Source organism: Hetaerina americana, unplaced genomic scaffold, assembly GCF_022747635.1.
Source record: "Hetaerina americana unplaced genomic scaffold, ioHetAmer1.1.p SCAF_11, whole genome shotgun sequence".
Classification (NCBI taxonomy): Eukaryota; Metazoa; Arthropoda; class Insecta; order Odonata; family Calopterygidae; genus Hetaerina; species Hetaerina americana.
The window spans coordinates 39,506,389-39,525,849 of record NW_027286181.1 but is presented as its reverse complement, the minus strand read 5'-3'; the positions used below and the strand labels follow the sequence as shown (position 1 = coordinate 39,525,849).

Here is a 19,461-nt window from a genome sequence, read left to right as displayed (position 1 = left end):
GGTAAAAATCACTCAGTTTTGCTGTAACAAGTGCATTACTAATGGAGCATTGTCTGACTTTGCATTTTTGCACTGTGTTGGTTTATTAATGCTTTGTCATGTTTCTCTTAATTTCAGATGTAGCTAACAAAATTTTTTGTCATTACATCGAAATAAACACTAACAAAGGTCATCTAAATAAGCACACATAACCAGGAACTTGGGATATTTTCTCAAATTAATTCACTACTAGTATCGTCACCATTTTTAAAATGATTGATATATGGATAAGATGTATTCTGCTTAAAGTAGAAAGTTATGGAATGCTGCCAATTAAGCAAATTGTTATAAATCGCTGAAAAATATACATGACATTGCCCAAAATGAACTCATTAAAAAGAAATATTTAGTTAACCTGAGTCAATAAGTCAAACAAATAATTAATTGCTTGAATAAAATTGCATAACGTAGAAAACATTAATGCTTATACTGCTATTTACTAATTAAATATGCTGCATGCTATGAATTGCTTGCAAATACTTGCTGAAATTAAGTAATAATCTGATGAAAAAAATAGTTATGAAGGGTCAAGAAATAAACTTAATAAGAGCTTGCTGAAAAAATATCCTTAAATCTAAGATAGGGGTTCTATTCAGATAGTTCTATTCTGAAATATCATTTTATTTTAAATTTTAGTTAACATAAGAACAAGCATATAAATGATTTTTTATTTGCACCTTAAAATAATAGTTTGCCTGTTTAATCCTACATAGATACTCAGTAGGTGTCTTGTGAATAATTTATTTCATTACAGTGAGTTGAAATAATTTGTAACTTATATAGAGTAGTTTGTATAGTTATCAATAGTGTTGTCTGTCTTATGTTTGCAGTGTACTATAGATTAGTTCTTGATGACAAAATGAGGTAACAGTAGTTTCAAGGTTCAGTTATACTTAAACATATATCATCTGACTGGGCTCATTAGAATGCCAAAATGTAGTGATTTTCAGTGAGCTGTATGTATAGAAAAATTGTACATGTAGTTTGTGTTGTACCCAATGTTTTTGGTGATTTTCTTCTGATATGCGACCAGATTATTTCATAGTTGATTATACTCTTCACTATGCAAACAAACATCTTTTTAAAAATACAAAGTTCTTGCTAAAAATTAATTTTTCATGGCTAATATTGAATGAAAATTTTACGTAAATGGAAAGGAAAATGATGAGAACAATTAACTGCAAAAATAATTAAATAAAATCATAATTCACTGTGTTTAAAACTTGTTACTTTTAACCATTAAATAAAGTAATATTATCCCAATTAAACTTTTCCCATTCATAAAATATTTCCTCTAACTTCTGTTTACACTTGAACGCTAGAACATACATTTATAATGTATTCTTAGATGTCATTAATAGTAGAACAGATGTGCATGCTGAGTATTGAAAATTGGAACAAAAACATCCTCGTCATTCATATATATCCTCCTATTTTCATTTGTTTTTATGGAATCTGCTATGAATTATGTAATATTATTAGATAGTTGAAAACAATGCATAGCAAAATGATGAGTAGGTGATCGAGAAAGAAAAATTGGGATGAAACCTATCTCCATAGGCAATCAATTTGCTATCACTTCAGGTGGTAAATTTGCTAACATACCTAAGAATTTTATTGTTATTCCTGTTGCAGATTATCAAAATGAATTACTTAAAATATTCCATGAGTAATACTGTCTCAATTTGAAAACGCTGGATTTTGTCTTTGAAGAATTGGGAGAGACAAACTGCAGTTGTTCTTTCTGTGTGTAGGTTTAATTTTGTTTTTTTAATGTCACCTTTATGAAAAGCAGTCTATATAAATCAGTCTTTAACTCTGAAAATGAAGGTAATAGATGTTGGTTTATTTATAGCATTTTCGTGAGATTTAAAGGATTTCAATCTGTATTAATCTTCTGCCCTACAAAGTAAATAGCCTGGATTTAACACAGGTACATCAGGTTAACTTTAACTGTCAATGAGTATTCATCAATCTGGTTATGCCTCCAACAATAGATACTCGAGTAGCCAAACAGTATTAACCAATATTATTGGGTGTTAATAGCAAGCTACTGCTATGGTTAAGGATTGGATAGGAGATGTAAATCAACTAATAGCTGACATTATCAAACTGTTTGCTGCTAAGATTGGCAAGTCTGTATTCACCTACATTGACAAGATTATGTACATAATATCATATAATGCATTCAGTGTTTACGAGACTAGGTGTATAATTGCTCACTATTCATAGGTAAAACCATGTACAACGGAAAGCATAGCGAGTCACCAGTTGCAAAATTCACAGAAAGGACGGTACAGTTGCTAGTCAATTTGGAGTCATTCTGTTTCATAGAGATGATGAGCCAGCAATGGTTACCAATATATCAGATTCATAGAATTTCTTTATTTGACTAATGTTTGGCTAATATAGACAGGCGTTGGCTGAGAAAAGCTAGTATACACACAAAATTGGTTCAGAATTGTACTATTGTGAGCCCAATATGGTATGTACGCAGCAGAAATGGCACGTAGCTGATTATCTAAGTGCAAATTTATGGTTATGGATGACCTTAAGCTGAAAAATTTGCTTGCAATTTTAAAATTGGCTCTTATTTTTGTTTAATTTAACAGGGTACACATATACGTGTTACTGTATTCCATTTTATCTATTCTGGTAGTCTACACATTAAATAAATAAATATTTTTTTTAAATAGAAAAGTGAATTTTTGAACCAGCAGTATTTAGCTGCTGAGTAGGTACATGCATACTTGTATATTACATTATCTTGATTGTTCCAAGTTCCCAGTTTAATTTTGTGGCAACTTTCTAACCTGGTACATTAATTTTATTTTAAATCCTTAAATTACTAGTAGCATGGCATACGTATTTGAATTTTCAAGTTCAGGCTTCTAGGTACTTATACTATTTTTATAATATACTATAATATAATGGACTTTACTTCTAATATACACGTAGGCAGACAAATTCACATAATTTACTTGAGTTCCTTTCTATTAGTAATCCTTGACATGTTTTTGGCTAAAATATTTTTAGCATAGCATTTGCAGATACCTTGAGTCATTTTGGCAAGTATTATTTTAGATGGTAAAAAAAAGCTTTATAGCTCTTGAAAATGCTAAAAATTATAATCACATTATGTTTCTGTCTAGCTGAACTTGTATTTTTTCCCTAAATGGTTGAGGTAGCTGGTACTTAACGAAAAAATCTTTTGAAGAACTGCTTTGTGAACTTAAGCATGCTTGCCAAAGTATTGCAGTATATTTCAGCTTTTAAGGAAAATTTAAAGTACTATGCATATGTATTTAGTTTTAAATTTGATACCCTTTGTATGTTTATATACTGCTCAAGTAATTTCTTCTTTCACTCATTTTACAGCCTCTTGTGATCATTTTTCCTTTTTGATGAATTACCCTTTCTTGTTTTTAAATTATTGCATAATAGGTATGCGCTCTCCATATTTGAAAACAAAACTTGGACTCTACCGTTTAAAGTTCTCAGCAGTCATTTTTGGATCATAAATGTTTTAGTTTTACGAATTTCATTGCTTGCCCTATGATTCAAAATTCATCCAATGGTATCTATATAATGCCAACATATGTAGATATGATTTGTGTATAGGAATGAATTAAAGTTTTCACTGAATTTGGTTGCAGGAAATCAATATATTTCTCAAGTACAAGGATGCCTGTTTTAGAGTGGCCCATATTTCTCATACAGTGAAATCTCATTATGCAGAAATGCCCTTTTTGTTGATTAACTTCTGTCAAATTCAATTTTAAAGTTTGTCAATGTGTTATTTATTCTTATTGAAAGATCTTTCTTTACTCCAAGCAAAGTATGAAACATTAGAAATATATCTCCCTATATGTTGCCCAGTTAAGAACACACATAGGTATCCATTTTACTCTATGCATAACCAGTCATTCCTTTGAATGAAAAGGAGAAAAATGAAAGTCAAGAGCCACTGATGGTAAATAAATGCTCAAAAAATGTTTTTGAGGGTTATTAAATAAAATGGAAACTACATGGTGCAGTCAGTATCTTATTCGTAATGATACACCTAATCATATCCTTCCACACCCAATGTATGGTACCATAATTGATCAAACATCCTGCCAGTTTTCAAAGTATTCTCATGAGCTCCTTTATTGTGTGGTGATGGAGTCATAGCATTTACTCATCCTTGATACCAATAATTTATCATGATACTCTATACCCTATAACTTGATACCATTGCTGTTTAAAAGACAACCATGAGAAATTCGTTGAAATTAACTTAAGTGCAGTCACTTGCTGATGTAATAGACAGTAGTTGATAAGCCCATAGCTCACGGAATCATAAAATGAAGGCATTTTGACCAAGAGTACTTGTCCCTTACAATTTACCCTTCCTAGGAAACTACTTGCTCTCACAGTTACTTTGAATTAGTTTAATTATGCTTAGATTTGCTTTGAATCAACTTGTGAAATTTTAGTTTTCTTGGTAATTTTTATTTAATATTCTTTTATTAAGGACAGGCATCTAATTTCAAAAAAGTAAATGCAAAATTAAATAGTTCAAAGTTAGATATCAATTTAATTCTTGTGCTGTAGCACCTTGGTCATTGGCAATCAGGGAAGAACTGGCCCAGTGGGATAGTAGGAGTTACCCAGTAGATCAATGTACAAATAGCTGAACTACCTGACACACTCCCTTATAAATTAATTGATGTATAGGTTATTCTCGAATTTCCCAGAACTTATTTAGTTAGTCCATGTTTCCATATCGGCAATAAGCAAGACTTATAGAATTAGCAAAATTCCGACTCACTTGCTGGAATATTTTTGTATTTTAAGAAACTCCTCTTGCAATCAATGCTTAATACAATAATGAATCTGAGTTCAAAATTGAGCTAATTTTGTTAATTCGGTCAATAATAACTGAGAAAATTTTAAGGTACCATGAATTTGTTCTCTTTTCAAGATGCTGGTACAACAAGGTAATGGTATCTGTTTCAAACCACAGTTATGTAAATTGACTGATTGAATGGCATTTATCTCATGTGCCTTAACATTATATTGGTCTTGAGGGTATTGATTACCATGAGTATCAAGGTTTGATCTGATGCTTTTATTTGCCTAACCTCATCGGCTCTGTGTTTGGGAAACAAAGAGGAATTTTGAGGTGTTTTTGGATTTCATTATCTTGACTGATATATTTCTCATATATTTCATGACTAGACTTAACAGAAACATATTTTATTTCACTGCACATAATCATAAAAGCCTACCTAATCAGAAGCATGATCAGCATCAACCAAAGTTTGTAATTGACAAATTCATAGAAATAAAAATTAATTATACTATAAGCTTTCTTAGCCAGGATAGGATGGATTTGGAGAATGCATCAAAGGATGCAGTAGGTTCAATCAAACATCTTAAAGAAAGTTTGATGCTAAGGTGGGGCCATTATGTTACTTGTATATGTAAGGCTGGAACTTGTTGTAATGTAAATAGAAATGGAAATGTGCTGTGAAGTGGAATATGCTCCTGCAAAGTTATTTTGAAATATTAAGGTTATGCACTCACAATAATCTGAATTTGGTTTTGATATATGTACCAGTTATAGAGTGGTGGGTTATAGTGCAATATGGAAAACATTGAACAGGTGATTTGGGAACCACTAGATTAGCTGCCCCCTCGAATACACATGATCTTTAAATGGCCCACAAATTTATTAGAAAATAAATTCAAGTTTTGCCAGATGCAGTAAACATAGTTTGGGGATTTCAATTTTTTTCCTCTCTCCAGATATTGTTACTGTTTCATTATTATAGCCTTTCTCTATTGCTGAGATGGGTTGGCAGTTGAAAAAATTTATTTTCTCGTGCATTCTTCAACCTTTCAATTCTTACTTAGTAGAGATTTCACTGTTTTTTTATTGAGTCTCATTAGTATTGAATGGAAGATATGTACTGATTTGACTTGCTTTCCTTAAGAGTATTTATTATCCAATTTTATAACTCCCTTATATTTCAGGCTGAAAATAGTTTTTTCTCCATAAATTTTTATCTAGGCTATTTTGTAGTGGTAAATTGAAATTTTATTCTGCAGGTATATTTGTGAATTAATAATATATTTGTTTGTTCTTGTTTCTCTTTTGAATACAGTGAAAGCCAGGTTTGCTACGTTACTCTATGATAATGCAAATACAGATGGTTTCATTGAACCTTCCGTTGAAAGTTAGATTCATTCAATGAGACTATAAAGAAGGCAATTTTTAAAAATTTTTGAAAATATTACTAATTGTCTTTTGGTAAATATGTCAGTTGTTGTACAATATTATTGGCATCAGGCGAGTCCTCTCAGTGGTCCATCTCTGTAGCTTATTATCAATCAATAGTCAGAAATAAGATGTTTAACTCAAACAAGCAACATTGAGAAGCTAGTTCATTGCCAAAGATCATAGTGAATCTGTGAATTTGGAAGACGTAATTCAATGTGAGATGTGCTATGATTCTGAAGTAATGATCAGCTGTTACTAAATTATAATGTTATCTCTTCATAAATAGATGGAATCTAGTTAAGTAAATATGCAGCATAATTTTAGTGAGCATTCAGGTATATTCTGTTGACAATATTTAAGAGGGGACCCCAGGAAACCATGGGTCACAGATGAAATGATTACAAAGATGGATGAGAGGAGAAAATGTAAAAATGCAAACACAGAGCTAGGCAAAATGAAGTACAGAGAGTTAAATGATAAATTGAGACAAGTTACAAATAAAGCAAAAGAAGCATGGTGGAAAATGCAGGCCGAGGATATGGAAAGTTTGCAGAGGAAGGGTGAAATTGGTGCGCTGTACAGCTAAGTTAAATCTTTACGGGAAGAAGAAAGGAAGATCTATGCTAACAGTCAGAGATAAGGCGGGTAAGATAATAGTTGACACAGAAAAGATCCAAGAGAGATGGAAGGAATATATAGAAGAACTGTATAGTAAAGAACTTAGACCAACAAAGTTAGACATTGAAAAGGAACATGAGGTAGATAGCTTAGGTCCAGGCATACTCGACGATGAAATAGAAAGGGCATTAAGAGAGATGAAACTAAATAAGGACATAAAAGTGGATAACATTCCTGTGGAACTACTGAAATGTTTAGGAAAATGTGGGAGGAAGAGGCTATATGGGCTAATTCGTAGTATCTATGAGGAAGGAATCTGGCTGGAAGACTTTGTGAGATCAGTTTTAGTTCCTATTCCGAAAAAGGTAAAGGCTACATCATGTGAGGACTACAGGACAATAAGTTTGATATCCCACGCAGCTAAAGTTTTTCTCAGGATCGATAAACAAAAGGATAGAGAGTAGGGCAAATGATTACTTAGGGAATGATCAGTTTGGGTCTAGGAAGGGGAGAGGTATGCGCAATGCCATTGCAGTAATGAGATTATTAATTGAGAGGAATATAGAATACAATCAGGACGTATTTGCCTGTTTCGTAGATTTTGAAAAAGCATTTGATAGAGTAAATTGGGAAAAACTAATGAGTATATTGGAGAAAATAGGAAAAGATTGGAGGGAAAGGAGGCTAATCTGCAACCTGTACATGTCTCAGACTGCTCAGGTGCGAGTGGGGAATGGGGAGTCGGGATGGACAGTGTTAGGAAGAGGTGTAAGGCAGGGTTGCCCATTATCACTTTTGTAGTTTAACGTATATGCGTAGGAAATGATTAAAGAAGCATGAGAAGAACTGGAGGTAGGAATGAAAGTGGGCGGGGAATCCGTAAAATCAGTTAGGTTTGCTGATGACCAAGCTTAGTTTGTCAGTCAGCCAAGGGGCTGCAAGCATTGTTAAGTGAATTGGAAATTCAGTGCGACAGGTATGGGATGAGAATCAATATTAATAAAACAAAGGTAAAGCGATTTTCTAGAAAGAAAAAGGCTAAGCTAAACATTAAAATAGGAGGGCAAAAACTATACCAGGTAGAACAGTTTACGTATCTCGGTAGTGTTTTGGACCAACACGGTCAAAGTAGAAGGGGCGTAAGGAGAAGAATTGCGCTAGGCAAAGAGGCTTTCACAAGGAGGAGGGTGTTGTTGACAGGGACGTTGAGTAAGGATATTAAGAAAAGACTCGTTAAAACTTTGATATGGAGCGTACCTATGTACGGCGCAGAAACGTGGTCATTGAAGCAGGAGGATAGACATAGACTGGATGCTTATGAAATGTGGGTTGGAGAAGTATGGAGAAGGTGAAATGGACCGAGAAGAAAACAAATGAGGAAGTACTTGGTATGGTGGGCGAAGAGAGGGGTTTGTTGGGAGAAATCCTATGGACACAGGAAAAATGGATGAAGGGCTTATTGATCGGCAGTGGGATGTTGAAGACTGTAATAGAGGGGAGAACGTTAGGCAAACGAGGAAAGGGAAGGAACATGATAGGGATGTTGGATGGGATGAAGGGAGGAAGAAAGTACTCAGAGATGGAGAGGTACCTGATGTAGACTGGGTTGCTGGATTTTGTTTTGTTAGGAATCACAAAATATTTATTTGGTAGTTGTGTCTATCCAAAAACCTACCTTAACTGGTAGATTACCTAATAATAATAATACTAATTCATGCCAATGATATGATTTATATACAGCACATCCTATTTCAATATCAAGCATTAATATTCAGGAGTAATTGATGCTATAAAATATAATTACATAAGATATATGAAAAGAATTTTTCTTAGCAAATTAAAATGAGTTTTTTCAAGTGATCAATAAAATGATATTTTCCTGCATCTGGAAAAGAACAATATTTTGGAGGAAATGCCATGCAGATACCTAATCTATACATGCGTGGCATTCTGATCAGCTTAAGATTCAATGGAAATAAAATCCCTGTCCAGGATATTAAAGCAAAATATATGGCATCCACTTGTTGTCTAATATTAACTTCCTAGTTTTTTAGTTTGATAAAATCAGATGGAATGATGATGAATTATATATTTTTGTGACTAATTACTGCTGGACTAGTTTCCAGAGGCAAATGACCCCATTATTTATTGTTAGCAGGTTACTTTAAAATCAGATGTTGGCTGTCATCTAGTGATTCTTGAGTTTATGTCACAATGGTTACGTCATACCTAACCTTTTATGTGCATTTTCCCTCCTGTAAATATATCTGAAACACTGTAAATATGTATCACTTTTGCTCCTCAATGGTTACCATTGGTTTTCAACTGTTAAAACACTAACTTGTGTTTGCACATGCTTTAAGTAGGTGAAGTTTGCCTCTCAATTGGTATTTTACTTGTTTGATTTGAACGGGATGCAGATTCATCAGTGGTATTTGTACATAGATAAATTCAAAAATAAATACTACTGGCATCCTCAAAAGCAAAAAGCCTGTCATTGAAAAATGTCATTTCTGCAAATAGAATTTTTAGAGAGACAATTATTGATAACAGACTTTCACTGTATTATGAATAATTTTTGTAGCATAAAATGCAGTTAGAAATTGTTTTGTAATATTTATTGCTCTATTATGTGTTAATCTTGCATGAGTGCTGGTAATTAAGGAATGGTTTGTTTTAATACTTTCTAACATTTCCTGGAAAATTTATCCTCTGAAATATAAGTATATTTTTACCAAGTTTTTGTTAAAATTTGTTATGACGACTTCTCTAAATTTTAATTTGATTTTCCGATCCACAGGGTTATTATAAGGACACAGTGGAATTTTTCTTTGAGGGACGGAACGAGTGCAAGAATTTCTGGAAGAAATGTGTTGAACACCATGGTTTCTTCCGATGTTCGACAATCAAGAACACCCCAAGGCAAAAGAAACGAGTCCTTAGCAGAGGCTCATCATTCAGGTTTGTCCTTGCATACATTAATAATGATCTTTATGCGTGTATACCTCTTGTGGAGCATTTATTAGTTCAATGTAAATTGCATCAGCGTTTAATATAGATTTGATTAGACACAATTCAGCATTGTCTGTAGCAGTGAACTCAAAATGTGGTTGTTTGAAAGTATGGTGGAATAAATGTGCTTTTGAAATCAAAATGCTGTACACTGTGTGCTGCTTTTTGGAGGTATGGATTAAGTGTAGAGTAAGTTTTAGAGTCGGAATAGCCAGTATCACTTAACTTTTTATATTTATTCACCAATAAAACACTACTGCCCAATTGAAAACAGACTGTAGCATATTGGACAGGAAAGGTGTGGTGGAGATGGAAATATATAGTGCTGTGGGATAGTGGTAAGCTGCAGGAGCAGGTAAGTATTTTAGCTTCCTCCTGATTAATTGTCATTAATGTTGTATTATTTTAAATAAAGCTGGGCACGATGACTCCCCATCAAATATTTTTTAATAAATAAATTTTTAGTTTAGTAATTACCAGTTTTCAATGCAATGGTTTATTTTTACAATCCTAATTACGGAACATTCAATAAGAAATGACTTGAGATTCATGTTCAGGAGAAATTGGCTGGTATGCACGTGGATTTGTTGTATCAAGGACTCTTTAGACCAGAATGGAGAGAGAAGGAGATAACAAGTCAAATGGCCTGAACCACTAAGATTGACTGTCTTAAGTTTGAGTTCCTATGTCTTAACTGACCTGTCTCAAAAAATCCAAGATTCTTCTGCCAAGTCAAAGTATCTATATGCCAGCTGGTATTTATACTTAAAGTGCTCAGAATTAGATTACCTCCGAACATCTACCGTATCCCTTAATATCTACCTCCCTCTTATTCCATGAAATTTCCCCTTGACATTGAAGTGAGGTAGTAATGAAAGAAGAGGGCTATTTTTTCTGCTATATCCACAAAATTCCATCTTCGTTCTTGAGCATCAACATTAGGATGCAAAAGTAAAGTTTGTCTCTTAATTAACCTTGCTACTGAATGGCCAGTCATCATTTCCCAAACAGTGCCTCACCCTCTGAATATCAACAGCTATAGCTGAAATCTGTATGTATTATGTATTTTCCCATTCAATGCCTTGAGAAGTTAACAGGGAGCTTCATGCTATTCCATTAATTTGAAGATTATATTTTGTTTTTCAAATATAACTTTTAGTCTCATGATAATAACAGAAAAAAAGCAAAGGTAATCTTTTTTCTGTAACTACATATATCTTTAAGCCCCTTAAATATCTAATAATAAGGTCAAATTGATGGATGTTTCCTGGTGTAAATTTGCTGCCAATGTGATCCTCAGTTTTTAAAGAATAATATTGTTGAAATGACATTCTTTTCCAAAATTATGTCATCTCATAAAGCATTTCATAAGGATTTTTATGCATGATGTTACATTTTTTCACATCCATTGGTAATATGTAAATCTTTAAGATGTGGGCTCACCTAATTTTAATATCAAATTATTTTTGTTAGAAAATGTGTACTAATATTGATCTAGAATGATTAATTTATACCGTTTTCTTGCCCATTTGCAGGTATAGTGGGAAGACCCAGAAGCAGATAGTTGAGTATGTTAGAGAAAACTATGTCAAGAGACAAACATTTCAGAGGTAAGTAATTCGCCTAATTCTACTTTTGAATTTCTCATCATAATAGAATTTGCTCTGAAATGAAGTAGGAATAGTTATTATAATTTGGATGACTGTTGCAAGCATTGCAGTTTTTCTCTATCATTCAGGCTCCAGCTAATTTTTTCATATTGAAATTGAATTCAGTATATTATTTTGAACTTGCTACATTTTCCTTTGAGGCAGTTTTTTTTAAGATAATAGAGTCGTGATTATGCCTCAACAATGCATCGAAATTGAATAATAATTTGAATTGTCTATGTGGCCTGATTTGCAAAATAACCTTTATTTGGCTGTTTGCTTTTAAATTAATAGTTGAACAAACTTTAAAATGTTATTTTCATTCAAAATATTCTAATCAAAGCAGAACATAAGTCTATAATAGAAAACTACCTAATTTTGGGTTTCATTAATTTTAAAATTTTGATTTTGCATGAAGTAAGCATTGCAGGTTTTATCTCACTGTTTGCACACATTTGGAAAAAAAACTATATCAATCTGACATTTGTGAAGACACATTGAACACCAGAAAGTACAAGATTTTTGTCACTAACTTATAAATGCATAAATTTTCCAAGAATAAGATATTGTGATGTATATCCCAGTGTACTGAATCAAAGGGAACATCTTTCTTTGAGACAACTAGCTTAATATCTTTTTAAACTTGTTCTTTAAAAACTAATTGACAGTCAATAGCATTTGTGGTTCATTCACAAAAAGAATGATTTTTTTTCTTATATGTGCGGTTCATTGGTGCTTAAAAATAAATAAATGCTATATTTCAAACAAAACTTCTAATAGGAACATTAAAAAAAAGATTTTATCACTACCTGTCCAGGTTAATTTTTACTGAAATTGTATGGTGTTCCAGATTTATTTTGTTTAATACTTTACGTGTAATTTATCATTTAAATGGCTCATTTGTGTTGTTTTTAAATTGGATTTTTCTCTTTTACACTTACCCCAATAAGCAAAGGCAAGTATAGGTCAACGAAATAAAAATAAAATGGCTGCATGAAAACTTTCTTAATTTTGTATGGTAATATACGTTTTGGCATGAGTTGAGCTCTCTTTGCAAGTTGTGTGTGATTCTCAACCTTTTTCTGTGTTATCTTCATATAAAGATGTTCCTTAAAGAAATTTAGCGAAGCATGGTGTCACAAATGCATCTACATCTGGTGTTTAATTATTTGAGTGTTGCCACTTTGACCTGCTTGCCCAGAAGGGAAGGAGGAGGGCAACTGGAAAGCAGTTGCTGGAATTGTGACAAGCCTTCTTCACCGTTGAGCAAATTTTAGGGAGTTAATAGGATTTATTTTGGGGTGATGTGGCTTTGTTCCACATTAAATTGCTCCAATGGCTTTAAAGTTAAAAAAAGTAAAAGTGATGGGTATCCGAGGGTGATGCTATTGATTAATACCGAAAACTGGGCATCATCTGTGCCAAAAAAAAATGATACTCTCACTTCCTCTCTTCTCTTCTGCAGGTCACAGTCCTTTCGGCACTCAAGTTCTGTTCATTCAAGTGTAGCCAATGTCGGCACAAGCATATCTGCCCATCCATTGTTGCCGTTGGGAGATAATGCCGTTGGTAGGTGGCAGTACTTGTGCTTGCATGTTTTTATGTGTCCATTGCAGGAAAGCTGACTGAATGTATGTATGGCTAGAGAGTCGGAATTGAAAATACATGTACAGAAGCATGACCTATTGTAATAGGTGTTTTATGTTGTGATAGGCATTTATGCATGTTGAAGTATGTTCTTGTATCCAGATTTTTGTATTTGATCTTGTTATATAATCGGTTGATGTGTTGTTTATACTTTTCACTTCTTCACTCACTTAATGTGTCAAATATAATTCTTAGCTGTTAGCAATGGTATGTTTATTAATGGTTGTGTGATTTATTTTTTTGTAAAAATGTTTTAAGTGTATAGTGTTAAACATGTACGAGAGGTCTCATGAATGTTTTGTATAATAATTTGTACCTAACAAAATATATGAAAAATGTCTTGTCTGTCATAAGGCTTAGCTGAAAATTTTACATGCATAATTTGTTTTTAATAATGAAGAGGCTTCAGTTTATCTTTTTGCTAAACAATATTTTTGTATTTCAACATTTATTCTCTGTAGGCAGTTAATGTATTGGTTGAAACAGTTATATTTTGTATTGTGTGCTTTGGTTTTTATATAAAATTTAGCTGTATTATTAGTTTATATTTAGATTTATTAGAGCTGTTATTATTTTCAACTATATGAATTTATTTGCTTTTTTTTATTAATCATCCATAACTTTTCCTATGGAAAAAAGAGCTTATTTTTTTGCTTTATGATAAGAATATTTTAATGCTTAGTTCATGCCATTTCACTATATGCATATGCACCCTTAGTTAATTTTTTCACCATTGATACTGATTGTTATAATTGTTTTAGATTTTATTTGACTTGCATTACTTTTAATGTCATTTTTCTTTGCAAATAACCTCTTTTTTGTGCTATTTCACATTGAGCACATTCACCTCAGCTGTTTTGCATAACTGATTAAATTTTGAAATATGAGCTTCTCAAACCTCATCAAGTTAAAGTAACATACAAGTTTGCCTATATTATAATTTCAGGTGTGGTATTAAAATTTACTTGAGGTTAAGGGATATTGACTACTTACATATGCATATATTTCAGTAAGTTGCGTTGAAGCCCTATATACGTATAATACAAGCTCTTCATACCACAACTATAACAATAAATGCTTCTAGAAAATGTCTGACATATTTCATGATTTGCCTCTCAGAAACTAACTTGGCAACCTGGCTAAGCTTGTGTGATACTTAATAAAGAAATGGGATTTTATTCATATACTTATATATTTGTATGTTTTTTTAACTTTTAACCATCTTGACATTTTCATTTAAAAGGCATGTCATTAAGCCTTTGTTGTATGCAATCAGTCACTCATTCAGTTTCCCATCTTTTCCCCTTTGGATTCTATCCATAATGCTGTTTAAATATGCTATCCCCTCTTAGCATTTTGGTGATTGAAACCCTGCTTGGACCGCCTTATCCTTTAGTTGTGACAATGATCTTCTTGTACATAGTGGGAACTCCAGCATCCCTGTCATGTGGATCAATGACGCTGGGCTCTCTGGAGGAAGCACTCCCACAATCCCCAGGAGCCGTGGGAGGGGGGGGGGAGTGCAGACTTCGACACCACAGCCAGAGAGGGGGGGCAGGAGGACGAGGAGGAATACGAGGAGGACGGGGAGGAGTGCTACAGGGTGGGCGGGGCAAGGGCAGGGGACACCCCTTCTCTCGCCACAACATCCCGCCAGGACACCCTGTCTCCACCCACGTCCCTGGCTTCCAGCCCACAGCACCACTACCCTCAGGTCCTTGGCCCCCTGCACCACCAGGGTATGGCGGGTGTCCAGCAGATGCAGCGTGGGGGTGGAACCAGCGCATATGATGACCCCGAAGAGTGCACCCACCTCCAGCGAGACGAAGAGGAGGAAGAGGACGACGATGAGGACGAAGATGCGACGGTTCCTGCCGGGAGACCCATACCAGTTCACCAGCAGAGACGGCTTCAAGGTCAGAATGCAGAAGTCAGCCCAACCCAGTCCCCACCTCCCATCCCCGTACCCCCTTTACCTCATACCTTCCAGACACGCCCATTTCGCAGCACCAGCTGTCAGGACCTGGTCCTTGACGAGGATGATGATGGTGGATTAGATGGTTATTGCGAAGATGGAGTTCCAGTGGCTGTCACAGATCTTATCTCCCCAAATGCAGATGGACAAAGAATTTATTCTAGTAGTTACCCAGGAGGTACAAACAATGGTTCGAGTAGCGGAGGAGAGAGTGATGGTGGTGTTGTTGGTGTACATATGGGTCTTGGTGGTAGTTTGGGTGTAGGGGGAGGCTCAACGGAGGATGGGCTCTCACATGATGATGTCTCCCACGATTCTTATGAACTTCTTGAAAGAGAGGATGACGACGATGACGACGACGATGATGATGACGACGAAGAGGATGACAATGCAGAAGCTGAAGAACCAAGATCTCCTCGCTGTGCGGTTGCAGAACCCGAGATATTTGAACTCGAAGGCACTGAAGATGAGGTGGAATGCGAAATGAATGTTTTAGACAAGGTGGACAATGGACACACTCCATTGGGACGTACGAAAAGCGATCCTCTCCCCCCTCCTTCCCTTCCTCTGGTCATCCCTCGGCGTCACCACCACATCCTCACCCATCAGAAGAGCATAGACTTGACGCCGACGGCGGGTTCTTCCGAGGCTGAGAAGGAGGGTGGGGAAGAGAGTGGGAGTGGTAAGGAGGCATCCTCGCGAGTCGATTGGTCTGTTGCCGGGAGCGACGTTGAAATCCCGTATATACTCCACAAGCGCCATTTGGGCAGTGGCCAGAGCGGAAGCAGCAGCGGTGGGGATCAGGATCTCCCGCCGCCACCGCCTCCTCCCGTTCAAGTCTCTTCCGTTGACCTCCCGAGCCCTCATCTGATATCGCCACCTCGGGAGGACGATGAACCCGCATTAGAACTGCCGAAACTGGAGGACATTTCTCCCTTGAAGGAAGGACTCCCCGCGTTTCCTCACGCTCCGTCTTTAACGGTACCCCCAGCACCCGCGCCTTCTCCCGGCTCCTCCTCGTCTTCCTCGCCTCCGCACCATTTAGCAAAACCCAGCGACGTCGTCTCTCTAATAAGACTCCCTCCCGCACAGATATTCTCCAGCAAAGATGACACCTTGGACGACGAGGACATAACAATGGGCACGTCTGCTCCCGCGGTCACGGGGGAAGAGAGCTCGGCGATCGAGGACAAGTCCTCTGGCGCCCACCAGGCGTCGAACGTACCGCCCCCGACGGCAGAGAGCGAAAGCACGACAGGGGAGAGCGAGAAGGGCGGGAAGCCCCCTCCCCTTCCCCCCATACTGAGGCCTCGAGGCCGGGCCTTCTCCTCCGGGGACGCCGAGGAAAGGAGGAAGTCTCAGCCGAACGTGAACGTCGATCAGCTCACGACAGATCGACGGAAAAACCCCGCGTCGTCCTCCTCAGGGGACCGGCGGCGGGCGGAAATGGAGCGGCGATTCGAATCCCGCCGGATGATGCTCCTCGAGAGCAGCGGTAGCTCTAGCCTCGAGGACGTGCCGCAGGCTCCCCGATGGAGCCGGGCCCGCGGGAGCCGGAGCGAGGGGAACAAGTCCCCGGGCACCCCGAAGGACCAGGATCAGCCAGATGGTGGACTGCGCCGCGGGAGAGCCAGTTTGCACGCCTCCTCCCAGCACCATCACCCGCACATCCCCCCGCCCCTCGCGCCCCCCCTCCTCCGCCCTCCCCCAGGCAGCGGCAGCTGCTGCCCCGCCTTCTCTTTCCCCGCCCGCACCCTCTCACGAATCTCCGAGCGAAGCACCACAAATTCGGAGCCCGACTCTCCCGGGCGGTTCACAGGGTCGCCGCCCTACTCGCCCCCCTCCTCCACCCGCTCCCGCTCCTCGCCCCCCTCTGTGTCGACCTCCTCGTCAGGGGAGGAGCGCCCCGAGGAGGGCGAGGAGGAGGAGGAGGGGGACTCTGTGACGAGCGAGCTGCTGTCCAGCAGCGACCGCCCCCAGCCCAGCCTCTGCTCCTCCCCCTCCTCCTCCTCGCCCTCATCCTCACGCTCCTCCCCGTCCGTTCGCTCCGACCGGCGGCTCCCTCCCCCCAAGGAGGAGCCGTGCGGCGGTGGCGGCAGTAAGCCGGAGGCAGACGAGCCCTGGCCTTCACCCCCGCCCTCGGCACGCACCGAGGGCCTACCCACCCCGTCACCCAGCACTGCGGCGGCGACCCCCTGCGAGTCGTCCCAGACCCCGCGCTCCGCTTCCTCCTCTTTCTTCTTCGACCCGGCCTCCTCAACCCCGCCTCCGCCCTCCTCCTCCGCTTCCTCTTTCCTCACCTCCCCCCGCACGGCCTCTTTCTTCGACCCCTCCTCCACCGCTTCCCCCCACCGGAGGCTCTCCTCGTCATCTTACTTTTTCGGAGACCTCGACTCTCCGCCGCCGCCGCCCTCAGGCTCCCATGCAGGGCCCCCGCGCTCCCCCCTCAGTCCTCTGCCCCCGCCGCCCGTCATCACGCTCATGCCGCCCCCGCCGCCCCGCCCCCAGCCCGAGAAACGTACGAGCGGAGTAGTTGTGGGTAGGGTCGAGACATATTACGTGGAGGAGGTGAGGGCGGAGGAGGCGTGCAAGGTCGTGTTGGATCCGGTCAGCGGTCAGGAGGTGGAGGAGATTGGCATGGATCCAATGAGGGGAGGGCCGTGGGAGTGCGGCTTCGAGGCCGTCGAGGAGGAGGACGAACTGGAAGAGTTCGCAGAGGAGGCCAAGGAGGATGTGGGCTCAGGGGGAGAGGGGTCATCGTCGTCCTCCGTGGATTTCTCGGCCATTGTCATGGATACTGGTCCTAGGGGAACGATAGAAAAACCAAAGAAAAGAAGAATGAGAAGAGACAAAGATTTGGGAGTTGTGGAAGGTTTGGGGGACGTAATCATGGATTTTGGGGACGATGGGGATTCGCCCACACTCCTGCCACCACCTCCCCCTCCCCCTGTGCGGTACTCTGGGTACATGCCCAAACAGTCGTCTGTTTGACCAATGGGCCTCCAGGTCATCTGTGTCTCTCTTACTTTGCATTTGTCTTTCTCCATGTATTTTTGAATACCAATGTATTTTCATCATTGGTTATTTTATTGCTGGGTTTTTGGTTCCTATTTGTTAATATGTTGCATTGTTGCATGATAATATATGGAAGCCCTTTGAATCCAGTGGGGTCAAGGTTTTTTGAAATGTGAACACTTTCGTAGGCTTTGAAGATCAAGATTAATTGAATGTATGACAAAACAAAATATGATACTCAGGTGTCAGTTTTTTGTGTGGAATGCATGTAAGTTGATTGAAATACCTTACTTGCAACAATGAAGGAGATTGCTCAGTCATTCAACCATGGAAAATTCTGAGAAATACACATAAATATTATGGTACAACCTTTCATATTGTCATTTGATCCTAAAGGCTGCAGTTGCCTGGTTCCTAAGTCAGTTTTGATGCTGTGATTTTATCAGTATTCCAATGTGTATAATAAAAGTTAGTATTGCTTTGCTTTTGGAATAAATTGTTCATTACTGGAAGTTTTATTGTGAAACGGTTGAAATAGATTCCAGTTACATAACTCCAATCAAATTTTATTGTTGTGTGATGTTTAAAGAACATTAAATATGTTAAATTCATTTTAACCAGAGTTTTGATGTCACTACTTGTGACTAAATTTTGAATGTGTGATAAAATGAGTCCCAGAAGTGAGACTGCACTGCTTGACTTATTCAATGTTTCAGACTGTGATGGGATTGTACAGCATTAAGTCAAATAAAAGAGATTATTTGATGACTGTACAAGCGTAAATAAAAATATGAAAATATGTAACTGAGACAACAGATAATGGCTTGTGCTGTTAGATGGTGCTATAATTTTTTAAGAGATTTAGGATCCATTGATGAATAATAGAACAGTAGGTGTCATTTATAGATGTTTTAGGGTTTCACTAGCTGTCAATTCTCTGGAGTGTAATCCTTTTGAGATCATTTAACAATCATTACTTCATAGGTTGATTTTTCAAGTAAATTTGATCAATGCCTTGAGCATGTCTAGATATTCATCTCTCTGCAATGTGCCAAATGTAAGAACTTACTTACAATTTAAAAAGTAGATTCAACACAATCGATTTAAACGTGTTTATGTGTGGTTTTAATATTCTTACCAATTTTCCTAACTCTGATTGTTGCATGTTTTTGCTCTTACAAATATTCACGCATAAGAATAATTTCCCACTGTTCCTTGTTTGGTATTAATTAATCGTA

At 38.0% G+C, this 19,461-nt stretch overlaps 1 protein-coding gene across 1 annotated transcript in view; it reads left to right on the top strand.

Annotated features, from left to right (window-relative positions):
• Cdep (Chondrocyte-derived ezrin-like domain containing protein) overlaps positions 1-19,461 on the top strand; it is a 69,481-nt gene that overhangs the window by 12,268 nt on the left and 37,752 nt on the right. The window contains exons 7-11 of the mRNA XM_071599736.1: positions 9,726-9,886; positions 11,473-11,547; positions 13,052-13,155; positions 14,657-14,787; positions 14,870-15,149. Coding sequence (XP_071455837.1) covers positions 9,726-9,886; positions 11,473-11,547; positions 13,052-13,155; positions 14,657-14,787; positions 14,870-15,149 — 751 coding nt within the window. The remainder of the gene's footprint in view (positions 1-9,725; positions 9,887-11,472; positions 11,548-13,051; positions 13,156-14,656; positions 14,788-14,869; positions 15,150-19,461) is intronic.